Source organism: Pipra filicauda, unplaced genomic scaffold, assembly GCF_003945595.2.
Source record: "Pipra filicauda isolate LSUMZ 115617 unplaced genomic scaffold, ASM394559v2 scaffold267_size1258537_pilon, whole genome shotgun sequence".
Classification (NCBI taxonomy): Eukaryota; Metazoa; Chordata; class Aves; order Passeriformes; family Pipridae; genus Pipra; species Pipra filicauda.
In genome coordinates this window covers 840161-857583 of record NW_024104384.1, presented here as the reverse complement: position 1 = coordinate 857583, position 17423 = coordinate 840161, and the positions used below count along the sequence as shown (strand labels likewise).

The following is a 17423-nucleotide window of genomic DNA, read 5'->3' as shown; positions in this document are numbered from 1 at the left end:
CAGCTACTAAATGGCAGCAGGTTTCTAGATTTGGTTTCTAAAACACATCTCTCTTTTTTTTCTCTCTCTCTCTTTTACCAAATTGCTTTCAGGTAAAAACAAGTAAAACAGATGAGAATGGATTTTTAGTTTTTCCTCTCTCAACTTCGGTTCTCTCACAGAGATATTGCCACAAGCAATATCTCTGAAATATATTTTTAATTCAATGTGCTGCACCCATTTTACAGATTTTCTTAAGGACTGTAGGGAAAGGTTACAAGATCGTAGAATGGGTTGGATTGGAAGGGACCTTTAAAGATTATCTAGCCCAATCCCCCTGCAATGAGCAAGGACATCTTCAACCAGATCAGATTGCTCAAAGCCCCATCCAGTCTGACCTTGAATATTTCCAGGGATGGGGTACCTACCACCTCTCTGGACAACCTGTGTCTCTGTAGGCAAGAGTCAATTTTTCTCTTGTGTGTGAAGTATCAAGAAATCACTTAAACTTTAAAAAAAACCAACAAACCAGGATTAAATTCCCTTTTCGTACAGCATATTTGATTCCTTGCAGGTTTCTCACATTCTCAGTTGAATGACTCCAACCTGAGCCTTGCATGGGAGCTCCATGCGTTCACCCTTTGACATCAACCCTCCTTTAAATTGCCTCAAAGCATCGCTACCAACTCATTACTCACTTGTTTAAAAACTTGGCCTCCCTCTCCTACACTTTCATTAGGACATTTCCTCCTCCCTAAGAAACACCCTGTGCTTTCTGCCTGCTGCCAGCAAAAGAGGTAAAGCAAAATGGTTATGAGCGAGCCACTCTAGATTAAACACATCCAGGAGGAGTCTGTCGAAAGCCAGGGAAGGATTGAGCAAAGCTGGTGTTTAAAGCAGCCTCCACACCCCAAGGGAGGCTGAAGGCTGCTGGGGCTTGGGCTCTGCCTGGGGGTCAGACCTCTACAGTTAACCAGGAGGGAGGTGCAGGTAGATGGACTTTAATTGTTCAGTCTCGTCTGGTCTTTAAGGTTGGAAAAGGTGCTTCGTCAGAATCGTGGTTGCTCTCCATAGCAGCTTGACTTCAGGATGGAGGGCAGTAAACCTGTCTCCTGGGTGTAATGTGGTTTCAAGAATTAATGAGACTTAAAATATGCTGCTTTTTTTTTCTTTTTTTTTTTTTTTTTTTTTTTTTTTTATTTTGCCTCACCCATAGAAATTTGTGAGGAGGTCAATTAGGGATTTACAACAGACACTTCTACCAATCCTTTGAGAAGGTACCTGGGGCTTCTGGCTGCAAGTTGCCATTCCCATAGCAAGGGACCAAGTGGGGCTTGGGGCTCTCACTGCAGCCCCTGTGAGGGCAAAGGGTCTGCTGGAACTGTGTGGGGGTCTGGGAAGGGGGAGTGCTGAACAGTGTATCCAAACTTTAAAGCGCAAAACTCCAGCCCACAGCTGAAATTCCAATTGTTGGAGATGCAGTTGCACATTTAAGCACAGAACTCTTTAAGCAACAGGGGAAGTTCTGATAGGAGCACAGAAATATTTAGTAGTCTTTGTTTATCATCCTTTTCCAGCAGAGAGGAGAGGGAGCAGTGTAGTTTCCCAGATAAAAAACGAGCCCTTGCTTTTTGTTAACATTGCTGTCACTCAGCAAATGCTCCACCAGAGCTGGCTGACCTGCTGCTCAAGGGTGCAAAAAGTGGCTTTTTCTTCCAACCTGGCAATGCACGTGTTGTAGGAGAGGGAATGCTGCCAGGTCCCAGGCAGGGAAGCCTGGCTGCAGCAGAGAGGCTGCAACACGTGGACATAAAGGACATGGTGTTATGGCTTTGTCAAGGACCTGGATGTTCTGTGTGTGCTGGAGCAGTGTTCTGCAACTGTGTGTTGTTTGAGTGCCTTTTTTCCTTAATTAAGGGTATTTTGTTATTTATGGTACTTTATCAATCCCTTGGCCATTGCTTCCCAGAAGGGTAAGAGTACAAGCAAGCTTTACATCTGAAACCTGGGTCTAAATTCAGAAATATATGACCAGATTTAGGCTGTGTCAGCTGTCTGCACTAAAAAAATTTCTGACTCAGACAATGATTAGTACCAAAAGATTTATAAAGGTTCCTTGCTTTAATTCTTTAGCTGTTGTGATTTCCCAGCCAGTTACAGGCATTTGCAGCGCTCAGGGACTGCACAGCACTGCCACCCACCCTGCAAAGTTTTTTTTCCAGAATTTTGAAGCATGTAAGACATAGTTCCCTCTGTGTGGGCAATACCAATAACTTCAAAACCTGCTTCCCAGCTTGCCTAGGAGCCTGACCTTGACTTTTTCACTAAAATTCTATATGTTACGAAAGAGTGGTGTTTAAGATGTGCAACCTAATGATTTTTTTGGTAGTTGGGAAAGGCAGGGAGACACGAGGTGGGCTGGATCCGAAGGGAAGGACGTGTGGTGGGTACTCTCCTGAACTCTGGCCATGGGGCATCACTAACCCTGTGCTCTCTGCTCCCCACAGGTCCTCCAGGGAGGCGAGGGAAGCCCGGCCGGCGCGGAGAACCCGGTGAGTGTCACCTTGTCCCAGCAGCGTCACTGAGGGCCCCGTGGGTGTCACTGGGTGGTACTGGAGCCTTTTAATAATGACACTGGCCACCCTCATCTAATGGGCTGTGGAACTGGGGCTTCCCACGTCCCTATGTGCTGGATATGAAGGTTTCTATAAAAACTAAAATAATAAACAAAAAACACTCAAAAATAGATAAAGGAAAACAAGCAAACAGTCAAAACAAACAAATCCAACTCAAAACACCCGCTGCTGTTGCATATTTTATCCATCCTTCCATTTCTCCCTTGCAGCATTCAACCCTGTTATTGTACCATCCAACATTGAAGAAGGACTGTGAATTAACACACAAACAGAGAACCCCCCGGCCATTTTTAGGTGGGAGGTGTGCTCTGGCTTGTTCTCTGCTTGTGGACATGTCTATACGTTGCCTGCTGGCCACATGATGGATGGTGTCAACATTTTAGAGTCAGAGGTAACCAAACCTCAGTCACCTGAGCATCAGTGTGCCCTCACACCGGGTGAGGTTGCAGAGCAGCCTTGCTGGGAATTATTATTTGAGCTGACTGTTTAATATTGTGTCTCTGTCACTTCAGTGTGTCTGGTGGGGGGTTGTGTTTTTTCCCCTGTCTTGTGAAATGGGAAAGCACCAACCCCCTTTCAGCCTTGGAGAAGTGCTGTTTACATTCTGCTGTAGGGTCTGAGTGCTGTTGGAGAGGGGAGAGATGCAGTTGGTGTTGCTCTTTCTAAGGAGTCAGTCAGACAGGGATGTACCTTGAAAGCCACACAGTTTGCAACTGCCTCTGTATGAGAGAAAACAGCAGATTAAATTATCCACTTCTCTGCTCTTAGGTTCCTGAATATGGAGAGAAGGAAAGAGGACCAGGTAGATTTTCATTTAGCAGGGAAGCTGATTTTGTTCTCTGCTGCCTCTTGCTATAGAAAATACATGCCTGGGTTTTCAAAAAGGGCAGCTCTGATCACTAATATTTTAAACAATTTTTTTTAACTTTGGGGGAAAGGAAATTGAGGGGTTTTGTGCTGCACACCAGCAGCATGTGAACTGGTGGATTGACTTCTACGGAAGGCAGGCAGGCATTTCCCTTCTCTTCCACTGATGATATTTCAGTACATTAGGTGTTTTCTGAGATATTTTTGTTCCTGAAGCATCAGGGTTTTACTCCTGGCCAAAGGATGGGTACTGCACTAGTTGGGGGGGGGGGGGGTGTGGATCCCAGCCAGCTTCATTAAACCCCATTTTCCTTGGCCTGTAGGAATAACCACTAGACAGCTTTGATTCTTTTTTTTGGTTGGCTTTTAGCTGTCACTAATGGCTTCAAAAAGCACAGTGGAGTACAGCATTCAACCAAGGGCAGCTGGAGAGGTCAGCCAATGGATCTGATTTTGTATGCAGGCATTTGTGTAAACGCTGTCCAAGATGTGTCTTTAGTCCATACAAAATTCTGGGAGGCAGTGCTGAGCTTGCACGTGCCCTTCAATCCCTTCTCCCCGTTTCATCCAAAAGCTTTTGAAAAGCAGCATTTGCCCTCATGCTGTGACATGCCTGCAAGTGCCACTTGAGCATCCTTCTGAAGCAGAAAGCTGCCAGGAAAAAACAGCAAGAAAAAAAGCATTATAGAAGAAACAAAACAAACAAACAAAAAACAAAAACAAAACAAAAAATCGATTATTGATATCAAAAGAAAATTCAAACCACTAAATAACTTTTTCTGAACTTCTTTGCAATTGTGGAGGAAAATCAAGCAGGGTGCAGCAGCCACCTGCAGCAGCACAGAGATGCACACTCAGATGTGCTCGATGGGGCACAGCAGTGAAATCCCAGGAATGCAGCTCGGTCCCTGTGGATTGTCCCTCTGCGCTGCAGAGACACACGGAGAGCAGGCGTCCCGCCGTGTATCGCTCTTGGCTGAGCTGCCAGATGTTGTTTTTCCAGATAGCTTGCATATATATTCCTATATTTGTTTGAGAACCTGACCACACATAAACCAGGTCCTTGTTCCTTCACTACAGCTGATAAATGTGAATAAAACTTTGTTTGTGCAGCACGCCGGTGTCCATCTCCAGGGACACTGCCTGGTTGGAGCTTCACAGACTCCAGACAAATGCTGTTGGAGAGCCAGAAGGCTCAGCCCAGCCAAGGGGAGCATTTTTTCTGGCAACTGTTGAAAATGGTCACGTTGAAAAACTTTTTTCTGATTTATATCGAAACTTTCAACTTATATCTCTAAGAAACAAGCAAAGAAACTTTTAAGAGATACTTCTGTCCCTTTTAAATCACATCCCTCCTACCAATTTAAACCAAGACTTAAATTTGGTTTTTTGTCTTTTGCCTTGATGGATTCAGATTTTTTTAAAAAAAATATTAATCCAAGAGTTGTGTTTCTCTAAACTGAGAATCCATCATCCTGAAAACACGCTCTCCACCACAGAAAGACATCATACATAAACCATTTCTGAGGATGGGGGTAATTAACTATTTAGATGTTTGGAAGTGGGGCAAGTCTGGCTGGATGTGCTGCAGAAAGCACTTGTTAAACCATGGGGATGAACCACCATTGCCCCTGGGACCTGCTGAGGGCAGGCTGTGGGTTTCGCTGGGGCCCTGACTCTGGGCTTGGCTTAGTTTATTTTGTTGCAGAGAAGCATAAAGGCAACAAGTTTTCCCCATGGGAAGCCCCGGAGGGCAAGGGGGGGCCTGTGCTAAACCTCAGCCTTCCCCTGGGCTTCCTATGTGGGCACAGTCATCCCCACTGTCATCCCTTCCCTGACCTCAGACACAAAGATCAAGTACCTGGGGGAGTGTTTCTGCTGCTGTCAGCCCAGCTGAACAAACCAGGGAGTAATTGAGTCAAATGGCTCCATCTGACACATTTTATTTACTCTCTCCATCACCTGGCCCTGTGGGAATCACTGATGCAGCAGTGGAACAGCAGACGTGTCCCGGAGCTGGTCACTGCAGTGACAGTCACCCAGACACCACCAGTGTGAAAGAGGTTACTTTTAATAACCAATTTATTCCACTGTTGCTACCGTGAGGCCTGGAAACTCAAAGCAGCAGCTTCCCTGGGGAGGTGTCATACTTGAGCTCCCTGTGGCTGTTTGGTCTGGTCCAGCACGTCCAAGCTCCATCCCAACCCTGCCAGAACCAACACACAGGTCCCAACATTCTTATTCCTGTACATGAGTGTCATCAGATTTCTTTTGCAGCTGGAAAGTTAAGCACAGCCTTGAAGACCCACGGGCACCCACCCACGGAAACAGCTGGTGTATAAAAAGAAAAACCCATTTTAATACAACTTCATGTGGGATTTTCAGCCTTCTCTGAGTGTGAGGTGGAAGGAAGGTTTTGCAGCACTCATGGCTGGTGCTGGCAGCCAGCCTGCACGTCTCAGATACAGTTCTTTTTCCGTGCCAAAGGCAAAATCAGGTTTAATGTCATGTTTAGCTTATTCTTTCAACGTGATATGTCCCAGTGAGGACACAGTTCAACTGCTGGAGTGAGTGTTTGTGAAATAACATGGATTTTCTCCAGGGACCTGGGAGGTTTTTCTTCCCCTCTTGCTGCCACCTGGTGCTGTGTGAGTGGGATGGGTATGGATGTGCAGCCCTCCCTGGGCTCTACGTTTATTTTTTGTAAAGGTTGATCCATACCGGGGTGTTCCTGAAGGATGGATGAATCAGATCCAGGATTTGGGAATTTAGTTTAAATATTTGTTCAAAGTCTTTGCATAACTAGTTGGTGGGAGGTGATGCTCGTGTCTCTTGTAACATCACACTGCTTTCTTCCCCTGGCTTGAAGATTGACCCAAAAACTGCTCTGAACCTCAGAATATCCCTCAGGATAAAACAGGAGAAAATAGACATGAAGTGCTCAGTCTGGAAAGTCTCTGGGTATGTCTCTGCTCTCCTCACATGAAGCAAGAGCTGGTTCTGGACATTAACACCCAAAGCTGATGGCTGTGGTGTTGGGTAGCCCCTGTTTGCATCAACTGTGAACAGCTACAGCTACAAAATTGCCCTTACAGGTAGGCCTGAGAGGGCATTTTTTTAATGAAGTCTAATTTCATTGGAAAATACTGACTTGGCATATTGCTTGTTTCTGGCAAAAAAAAAGTTTTGTTTGCAAAGTTTTTCCATTTCAGTAACACTTGTTGGGGGAGTGTGTCGAAACTGCTGAATTGGGATAAAAGTCTTCTGCCCACTACCCATGATTTTTGGTTTCCAAATTTACATTGCCCTGCAAATGTTGCTTTAATTTGAACTTCTAAGAAAGTTTTAATTCAGAGGTTTTTTTGTTTGTTTGGGTGGGTTTTTTTTCTTACAGCTATCCTGTTTGTACAAATATCCTGGAACAGGGAAGAATCTAAAGCTTTTTTTAAGAAGAAACACAAAGTGATTTCTGTGCAGGAAAATGTTATCTCTCTCCCAGGTCTACATGGACTGAAATCTAATATTTTACACATTAGGATTTACCCTTTTAAACCCATTAGCCATGTGACTGAGTGAACAAGTGCAAATATGTAGTTGTTCTTATTCAGTAAGCACGTACCTGGGTGTATGTGGGTAAACCATGCAGAAATTTGTATTTATTTGGCGTGTTTCACTGTTCCTTGTATTTCTCATACCCAAGGGCTTCTTTTTCTGCTGAACTTCAGGAAAAATGTAACTTGTCCCGCATTTAGATTTTTGCCTAGATAATAGTTCAATACACAGTGACAAATCATTTTCCCAGATTCTCTGTAACTTCTTATGACTGTAGCAGTTGTTCTCCTTCCTTGCTGCCCATGACTCAGTTACTCCCCTTACAGCATCCTGAATTAACAACTCTATATGTATGTATATACATAGTGTATGTGTGTATAAATATGCATAGCTACGTGTTTATATAGATATTTATGTGAGTGTATACATATTGTTTTTAAATTAGCATTTTTTACATCTTCAGGTGGCCACACATGTTTGCCACCTTGGGGATGGGCTCTTTGCCCATTAGGGCTGCAGCAAAGTCCCCTCTGACTCTTCCTGAGCCGTTGGGAAGGTCTGGCTGGTTTTGTTTCCCCCGCCTGGCTCTCCCCTCTCGTGGCAGGAAAGCTTTCATGATGAATGATTTGCACATTTAACAGAAATGATATCTTATCCCAAAATTCCCAAGCTGCAAAAATACTTAGAAATAAATGACTGTGGCCTGTCATTTCCCATGTGTTTGTGTATTGCTGGGGATGATGCCACTGTGACCTGCTAGGGCTTTGGATATACAAAATAACATTAATGTTAGTCGATCAGGAAATCTGGGTCATTTATTTTTAATGAGTTTTGATTTCCACCTCCTGCTAGCACAGCTGTCCATGTTCTTAAGGAATCTCTTGGTGTTTCCAAATTTCTCCATCCCTTACAGGCTTGGGCACTAGTTGTTCACTGCTGGTGAACAGCAGCATCATCCTTCTTCAGAGTAAATCAATCGTAGACCAAAATCTGTGTGTTTGCAGATTATTTTGTCTTTCTTCTCCTCCTTCTGAAATCAGCCCCCAAGTTAATTTGTTATGGAATTTTAAATACATGAAGGCTGCTTCCAACTTCTATTTGTTATGAGAAGAATTTCTAAGTGGTTTCGTTCTTCCTGATTCTCATTAGTCAAAATTATTAGCAGTAAATTCTGGCAAATTTCTCTGAGAAAATCATGCCTCTTATGCAATGTGCCCACACTGGTGAGATGGCTGGGTGGGGGGCAGCCCCTGGGTAGATGATCAACGTCATTATTTATTGTTGGCTTGCAAAATATTTGACTTTCTTCCATAGGAAACAAGTGTCTTGTGGCTGGGCTGTTGAAAAACATGTTCTGCAAGCCAGAAAGTGATGTTGTTCCTAGGAGGAGAAGAGATTAGTTCAATAAGTTTCACTTTATGCCTTAATGGAGATTTATCTAGCTCTGTTTCACAGCACAGTGAAAGATTAGTGTAACTCCACTGATATGGCTGGAGAACATCCCAGGGACCATATACAGACCTCCCCCCAGTCAACAGTGATTCCTGGATTTGAGAGGGAATCACTTTAAAGGGCACTTTCCTGCACATGTTGGGGTTAAAAACAGTAGCCGAGAAAAGGCAAAAAGGCAACAAATTCCAAAGAGATTATAATTGGTACATGATTGAAATCCCATATTAAAATAATTTCCTGTCTGCTTCTTATTTGAGACTCAGTCTTTGACTTTTCCACAGAAGGGCTTTTGTGGGCAGCTCGGTGTGAGTGAGTTAATAAATCGGGTTTATGATTCTCAGTTAATAAACTGGCAGAGAGCCACTGACTTCTGTATTCAGAAGAAATTAAACCAAGGGGAGCGAGTTCAGAGCCTGTGTGAATTTTGGCACTAAAGAAAATGGTCTCCTGACACGGAGGGAGATGTGGAGGTTGTCTCCTGCCCTCCATGTGCACTTGGCTGTGGCTGTGTGACACTGTTCAGGTGACAGACACAGGTTGAGGGGATGGTTCTTGGGTCACTGCCAGTCTTTACTTGGTGCCAGTCCTCATTCTCAAGCTTTTCTTGTTTTTTGGTCTTTGTTTGTTTGGTTTTTTTTTTAATTCAATTTAATGATGTTTCAGTTTTAAAACTAATTTTGAAAACCTTGAAAAGGCATTTGTTTGAAATATGCTTCCTGATTAATATTGTTGAACAACCTAGGATGAACAAAGCTGATTTTTTTTTTCCCCCTTCTATTTTAATTTCCTCACATCTTTCTTTTCTAAGTGTGATTAATTTCTGGTTTTGATCAGAGCATGAAGAAGTAGAACAGAGCTATAGGCTGCCTCGTGAACAGGAGTGCAATGTGGGTTGCTTTGGATTAGGGTGCAGTGTTCACCTCTGTGTAGCACCAACCTGGGCAAGCAGAGGGAAAACTGTAGAAATTGGGGTGGCAGGTGGTGAAAAGCCCTGCACTGCTGGGGAATATGGGGGAGATGTTTGGGTTTTTTTTCTTCTACTGCCATGAATCACAGTGTCAGACTGTGGCACTGGCACCTGAAGGTGCCAATCTCAAGGAGATGTGAGGGGCATTTCCCTGGATCAAAGGCACTGTGCATCAATCCCCTGGCTGCCTCTGGGCACAGCAGAGCCCTTGAGCAGCGGCCACATGGAAGTGACACAGAACTGTGGGGTTGTGTGACATGTTTTGGGGTCAGGGAGTGAAGGAACCAAACAACAGCAGCATCTGGGATCTGTGGAAGCTGTAACAATGTCCTTGTCAGGTGCCCAATGCACTGCTCCTCTGGTTTTTGCAAGCCTGTCTCCCTCTCCCCTTGCACAACCTGAAGAAAAAATAAGGTCCATGGTGAAAATATGGTTTTTAATACATAAAAATTTGCATGTTTTTCCAGCCACATCTGCCTGCTTTTTGCTGGCACTGCTCTGTGGTTGCAGGGGATGCCCCAGGCCCTCATGTCCTGTGCGTGGTCTTGTGGGGGGAGAGGGGATGGCTCTTCATATCCGTGAAGCCTGGGTGCTTCTGTTTGTAATCCCCAGTCACACTGGAGAAAAGGTGGGAAAAGACTGGTTTTGCACCCCTGTCAGCACTGCTGTGCCAGCAGCACGGGTGAGATGGTCCTGCAGCAGGAGGATGCAGAGGGTGTTAAGTGCATCTGGAAAGTCATCCCGTGGGAATTGAACTGGGAAGTCCTGAACAGATCTCATGTTGGTTACTGCTATGTGCTGTTTTATCAGATTATGCTTTTTCTTTGCAATTAAGTGACTTTTTTTTTTTTCTCTGTTTTTCTTTTGTTTTCCAGGACCTGCAGTAAGTATCGTGGATTTTACTGGTTGGATCAACAAAGTTAAGGCTTCCCCTTTCCCTGCCTTTCAGTGTCCTTGCAAAAGCACAGCATTTTTTGGTAGAGGTGTGTCTGGAAGCAAAATTGGTACCAGATGCTGCTGGAGTTTTTTTTATGATTGTAGACAAATAGAAGGGGGGGAGAGGAATTTTAAAATGTTGAACTTGCTGCCCTGAGGGACTTTCAGTAATTTTAAGCTCAGAAAATATTCAGTAAAAAAGAATTCTCCTTTTAAAGAGTTCTTTAGTCTGTCTCCATTTAACAGAAACAGTGCTGTACTAATATTTTAACATGTTGGTGGGTTCATTGGTTCTAAAGCTTTGTCTTGCTTTTCTTATCTGTTGTGTTTCCATCATTTAATACAGATTTGGTCACCTCACAAGGGGGGCTAGAGGGAAAGCCATAGCTTGCTTGCTTCTCTCTTTGAAGTCCTGGGGAGAATAATGAGCATTTCTACCAATGCAATGAGAAAATTTATGGGGAAATAGTTGTTTGAAGGGGTAATAGTTGAAAATGTGTCAGCTCCTCCTTCCAAGTGTTCAGACGTGCTTTTGGCTGTGCCACCACGTTCAAATCTGTTGTTCTCCTGCTGGTTTTGGAGTGAGAATTCATGTTTTGTTTGTGCCCTCCAAGCTGCTGAGGGATTGTTAACAAAAAAAAAAGAGATTATGGGTATTAGGTGCTTCAAGTTTTCTGTCTTTCTTCCCCCAAAAGGAGGAGGAGGGGAGGTACAGGCTGTTTGCAGCCACATTTCCTTCTCTGTCATTACAATAACAGAGATGTTTCTTCGTGTTGTTCTTTTCCTGTAGAGCCTCACTGGGCTAAAAAGGGACTATTTTAGGAAAAATTAAATTTGGTTACTATTCCTGGGCTCGATCATTTCCAGTTCTGTAAATGTGTTTAAAAGCCAAAAGGTGATTGGGGATGTACCTGAGGTGTTGGGGTTGTAACAGCACCATGGCTTCGGTTCTCATGGAATCAGCAGCGCTGCCTGTGGGTTTAGTTAAGGGATTTCAGCCCTTTGAATTTTTGCTTCTATTTCAAGTTCGTTTTTTAATGTAAAGACTAAAGAGGGAGTTGAGCAGAATGATTATTTGGGCGGCTTTTGAAGGAGCAAATTGGGAGGTTGTGGAGAGCATCCGCTGGGGCTGAGCGCAGACGAGTGGAGTCAGGGAGGCCTTTTGGGTGCTGGAGCTGGTCCCCACAGGGCTTCTACCTGGCACTTACTTATTTTTTTTCCCAATATGCCATTCATGCAATTTGGCTTAATTATTTAAGAAAACAAGTAATTTCTCACTCAATGTCAGGTTACAAGTGAAGAGGATACTGGGATGTTGCCTATTTAAAACCCCATATATACACCTTTTAAGGGACGTTTTCCTCTTGGCTGAAGTGCTTTGGCTTATTTAAAATGGATGTATTTGGCTGTTTTGGTTCTGCTTCTGCTCAGGGGCTGTTATCAGCCCACACGCAGCCGGCTGGGTTACACACGCTGCCTCACGTGTGCTGTCTGGTCACGTTTATTGTATGTGATTTGACATAGGCAACATATGGTGCACTATTAATTTTTCTTTGTCTCTAGTTGGTTTCATTTCCTGGTTCCCACGGCACTATTGAATTGCAAACAGAGCACAGGGGAGATTTAACACAAACAAGACATTTTTTTATCTCTTTTTTTTCCCCTCTCTCCCCTTGCCCTTCTTTAAAAGACAGCTCCTGGTTTAGTTCATTTTTGGTTTGGGGTTTTTTTGCCTTTTTTTTTTTTTTTTTAATCCTGCTTTTTAGCATAAGCAGCATTTGCCAGAGACTTCTTTAAGCATAATATATAAGTCCTAGAACCCACAGAACCACAATGTTATTTTATTTCAGCAGTACTGTATTTATTAGTTTCCTTTGTTTCTTGATTTTGGCCATAAGGAATCAATTACTCCTTACATGTACAGCATCACACTGCTCAAACCTTATCCTCAATTCTGTTGTTCCCTAGTAGCAGTTGTTCTGGTATTTTATTTTTTTTTTTGGCTGTTATAATCTAGTTATGTGTATGAAATTACTAGAATTTGTGGTACAGGATTTGTGGCTGCTGTATGATTGATTGTCCTGTCTGTGAGTGAGGGGGTTTCTGCTCAGATATGCCATAAAAATCTCTGTTTCGGAGGGTATTAAAATCACATGCTGGGTAGGAAATTTCTACAATTGAAAGATAGACTTACCACAGACTGTAATTAAACATTTACAGTCCCAGATATTAGCAAACACATTACGTATTAGCGAGGGCTGGGCATTACAAGTGTTTCCGATTTATCCGTGTGTGCTCCAGTGCCATACGTCTCCATAAAAATCTCACTGTACACTTTATCCCGAGACTGTAATTTGTTAAATAGGCGGTTGTCGAAGTCAACACTGTTTCTGGATGGATCAGGAGGGTGCTGCAGGAGGCATTAGAGGCCGCAGGGGCGCTCAGGGAAAGGGAGGGGGCTGTTCCATGCCACGACAAATGCCCGACTCCCGCAGCACGCTGACATGACCTGTGTTTGTGGTAGCAGATGACATTGCTGTACAGGAACACGCTTTACTGCCTACTTGTGTACCAGCTAATACTTAACAGCTCCTTCCAGGGAGTCTGCCTTAGGTCTGGCTTGCAGCAGGCTCTGCTGTGGCTCACGGCATGTTTAACGGCAGCTCGGGCTGTAAACGCCTTTGGGAACCTCCCGAGGGGAGCAGAGAAGGTGAAATATCCCGAGTGGGCTGCGTTTTCTTCTGCTGATCTCGCAGGTGTTACTGGCAACTTGAGCAGGGTCTTTCCCCGTGGCATCAGCTGTGCTTTCTGCTTCATTGCAAAGCGAAGCAAAGCTTAGATGTGAGCTGGGAGAGCTGCATCCTGTGAGGAAACTGATGGATCTAAGAGGGGGAAACCTTCTCTGAATCAAGTGCTGGAACAGGAGGTTGGAGCTCAGTGACTGCTGTCCTGGCCTCTGGCTCAGCAGCTGCAGCCTCCCTGACCTCTCCCCAACCCCTGGGGTGTTTCCAAACCTCTTGGTACCCCCATCCCAAGGCAGGTTTATGGCCAGGATCCAGCGTGTGCTGTGCACATCCCTGGCTCCAGGGGCAGCAGGGAGAGAGCACAGACAGCAGGGATGGGTGCGAGTTGGCAAAGCCCTCGGTAAGTAGCCAAAGGGGGGAAGCACGAGATGAAAATCTGGGCAAAATAAGCTGTAGGTGTGACCATTGCGATAGGAAAATTGCCCCGAGAGGTTTCTCAGGAGTTCAGTGCCAGGGCTGGCTGGGGAGCTGATGGCCCCATCTCCTGCCTGCTGCTGTGTTGTCGTGCTGCTACAGATGCATTGACTGACTTGTCTCCCTTGTTCCCCCCCACAGGGGCAGTCAGGACGTGATGGTTACCCGGTAACTCCGCCATTCCTTTTATTTTTATTCGCTTCTAATCTGCTCTCTGTGGTCCTCTCAGTCTTTTCCCATGACTTGAATTTCTTCACCTTTTTTGAGTTCTTTTTTTTTTTTAATCCTCTTGCCTCCTTCTTTATCAGCAACAGCTTTTGAGGGATTTAGCCCTAAAAGGCAGAAGCCTGTGCAATAATGTTTATAGGGGTGAAATACTTGAGCCCTTTTATGGTGGTATTCATGCTCTGGCCTAAGAGTTCACTGGGCTGCAAAGTTAGTGAAGGCTTTGGGATTTGTCCCACTTGGAGCTGTAAGTGGCCAAATTTGAGGACACTGGTGAAAGAGCCTCAGGTATTGAGATAGATCCTCATTTACCCATCTCCAAAAATTTTTCCCTGGGAGCAGAGATGTCCTGCTGTGACATGCAGAAGGTGGGAGTCCTTATTCTAACTGGATCTCAAACCACAGGCTCTCATCTGGCTCCCCTCATCCCCACTAATGCACTTGGTTGGCCGTGGTGCTCCAGCTCCAAGGGGCTCAGTGCTTGGTGTAATGGGTTGGTAAAAGCCACTGCCTAGGTTCTCCATGTTCACAGCATGTTTCCATCTCTGTTCCTGTTTTTTGAATGGGTGCAGCAAGTCCTGTGCTGCCTGATGCTCTGGAAGGAGCTTCTTGGCTATCATAGCCTTCTCCTTCCTGTGCTTGATGCCCCTTTTTCTTTTTTTTTCCTGAGGGAGTGTGTCAGGAGAACTCCCTCCTTGTCTCTGCCACCTCGTGCCCTCATGCCCAATTCTCCTTGAATGCCCAAACATCTGTTGAGTTTTACATGTGTCGTGGAGCTCAAGGGAGAAGGATTGGAAGGGAATTCCAGAGCTGTTTGCAGTTTTCACTTCCCCTGGACCCCTGTGAGCCTCCCTGGGGAGGACAACAGTGTTTCCCAGAAGGGGAGAGATGGGAGATGGGGTTAATTCTGCAGAATAAACCTGTGCTGCCGTTGCATCCCTAACACAAAGGTACTGAGGACTTCACCAAATGATTTGGGTAAGTTTAGCATGAGGGAGGAGCTGGAAGGCTGTGAGTGAGCAGGGCTGTTGGTGTCCAGGGAAGGGGTTTGTCTCCCTCAGGCGGTCCCTGCCCGCAGCAGCCCCGACCCCGGAGATGCTGGAGCAAGGAGGTTGTACAGATGTACCAGTGGTCTGCTGGAAAAAAAGATGTTGTTTCTTGGAAATCAAGATGTGAGACTTGGCTCTAATGGGCTGTTTAATGGCAGTTTTAGGGGCTACTCAATCTCAGTTTTAGGGTGGCTTTTTGCCCTTGTGGGATGTGGCGAATCACTGCAGGATTAGCAGTGCCCATGGCAGGTTTGTCCCTTCTCCTCTGTCTCAGTCATATTCTGGCAAAGCCTGTGTGTGTGGTTTGGTTATAGAGTTCTGAGAACCAGAAATGCTGGGAGAAAACTGTGACTGTTCCCTAGGGCAGAGCACCATCACTGTCCCCATGGGCAGCCTGGCACTTTGCCCATCCCAGCTCCTGCTGGGGGTTTTTGGTGCTGTTCCAGCTTTCCTGGATAGTGTTGGGGACTGGCAGTGACTCTGTTGCCATGTCTGCACTGGGAAAATGGCAATAACATCCCCCAAAATTTTTTCCTCTTATCTCTTACCCCCAGGACCTGCAGTCCAGGTGGGCTGTGGGGCTGGTCTTATTCCAGACTTTGAAACCCAGCAAACATTGAATTAATATATCCACATGGCTGTGGCTGCACTAATTACCTTTATCTAATGAGGAGGTGAGGATAATTGCGTTTCCAAACCAAGATGTATACCTGAAGGAGGAAACTAAACATAAAGCAGGCTTAAGAGTATTATTCAGCACAAGCATATGAACAGGTTTTATTACATCCAGTTGTGTAGTCAAACTGATTTAATTATTTAGTTCCCTTCAGGGTGATCAAATAAACTCTGAGCTGCTTCAGGAGGAGGATGTGGTGCAAATGCAGAAATTGTAGGTGGATATTAAATGGTGTTTGGTGTCAGGGATAGGTGTAGTGACACATTCATCCCTCGACTAGCAGTGCTTTGTTTGTAAGCTGCTGGTTTATAACTGAGCTGCAAACAAAGGAAGCTTTAAAGGGATGAAATGATCCAGAGCTCTGGAAACGGGGCCAAAAGGGAAAACAGATTTTATAAGATGATTTCAGTATTTTTATACTCAACATCCTAAGAGGAGGGGTTTGTGCCCTACAATAAAACTTTACAGCAGAAACAGTTTTTTTTCTTTATGAAGTTCTGTAGGTTTATTATTATTTTTGAAACTCCAGAGAGGATTTAGTTTCTATTTTTAATCCTGTGGCGTATTCTACTAACATCGCTGCAGCAGCTATGGAGAATGCTGGGATGTGCTGATCTTCTGGTTGTGTTTGATTTGGTTTTGACATCCCATTGATCATGGATCACAACACTTGCCTGTGTAATTTGCACTAAGTGTCAGTGATCATAAGCTCCTGGGTTTTGGGTGCAAATCTGCTTAGTCTGAGAGCCTGCCTTGCTTCCTGCTCCTGAACTTGCAAGAATGGAAATGAATGCACCAGAGAGCAGTAAGGCTTTTACTCTTCTTTTATGCCAAAAAACTGATCTTGGAAGTTTCTTTTAGAGAAAATTACCTTGAATGACTTCTGCGGGGAAGGAGAGCACTTTACCCCAAAGATGAAGGGGAACTGGCAGGTTGCTTTTCTCGTCTGACATCTGAGTGGTCCTTCTTGCAGCACACCACAGTGTTCCTCTGGTTCTTTGTGCTGGTGGCTGGAGTGACACGTAGGTTTGCAGTGGATGGTGTCCTGGGGTGAACCAGCAGCATTGGTGACTGAAAACTACAGCATAAATGGTTCTTTTATACAGAAATCCCAGAATAATTGGTAGTTGCAGAATGGTTATGGGGCTCCAGACATGGTCTCTGAGGAAAACACAGTGCTAAAAATGCAGGAGAATGAGCATCTCAGGAGAGAGAATGACAGATTTCAGACAAGGTCCTGGGCAAACAGATTTACCTTTGGTTAGCCCTGCCTGGTGGTGTTGCTGTGTCTGCCAGCCCCTGCTCGGGAACATGCCTGTGGTTGTGGTGGTGGAGCCCTGGTTGTCCTGTCTGTGGGCTCTACAGGGGTCCAGGTGTGTGCTCAGGTCTCCCTGCTGCCGTGGAGGGATTTGCTGCAGGAGGGCCACCACCCACTGCTGGTTTAGCTGCGTTTTTTTGGTGCTTCCCACGGCCACCTTTTCTGGTGAGATGACAGCAGCCTTTAGAACGAGGGAAATCTGGAGGACACCTTTAGCCTTTGCCAAAAGACCACCTGGCCCGTCCCCAAAATGAAGCACAGCCCCAGGTTTGCACGAGAGCACGCTGGAAGCAGAGGAAAAGCAGATGTTGGTGGAAATGTGTTTCTTATTGGGCAGAACCAGGCACTGGGGCCGGGATCCCCTGGGACGTTGTCCCTCATGCTTTCAGAGGAGCACCCGTACTGCAGAGTGGTTCCCCTCCCATGGATGTGCCGTCAGTGCCTCAGCGTGTCGGGGTCACTTGTCCTGGTAAAGCCGGGAGGGGAGCTGGAGGATTGGCTGTGCAGGGGCTGCTGACGTGAGCAGGGCAGGCAGCTGTGTCTGGGCA

The 17423-nt window shown here is 45.2% G+C and overlaps 1 protein-coding gene across 2 annotated transcripts in view; it reads left to right on the top strand.

The window, feature by feature from the left end:
• COL23A1 (collagen type XXIII alpha 1 chain) overlaps positions 1-17423 on the top strand; it is a 176258-nt gene that overhangs the window by 123087 nt on the left and 35748 nt on the right. For both annotated transcript variants that reach the window (XM_039382388.1, XM_039382389.1), the window contains exons 3-5: positions 2487-2531; positions 10329-10336; positions 13749-13775. In XM_039382388.1, the coding sequence (XP_039238322.1) occupies positions 2487-2531; positions 10329-10336; positions 13749-13775 (80 nt within the window). The remainder of the gene's footprint in view (positions 1-2486; positions 2532-10328; positions 10337-13748; positions 13776-17423) is intronic.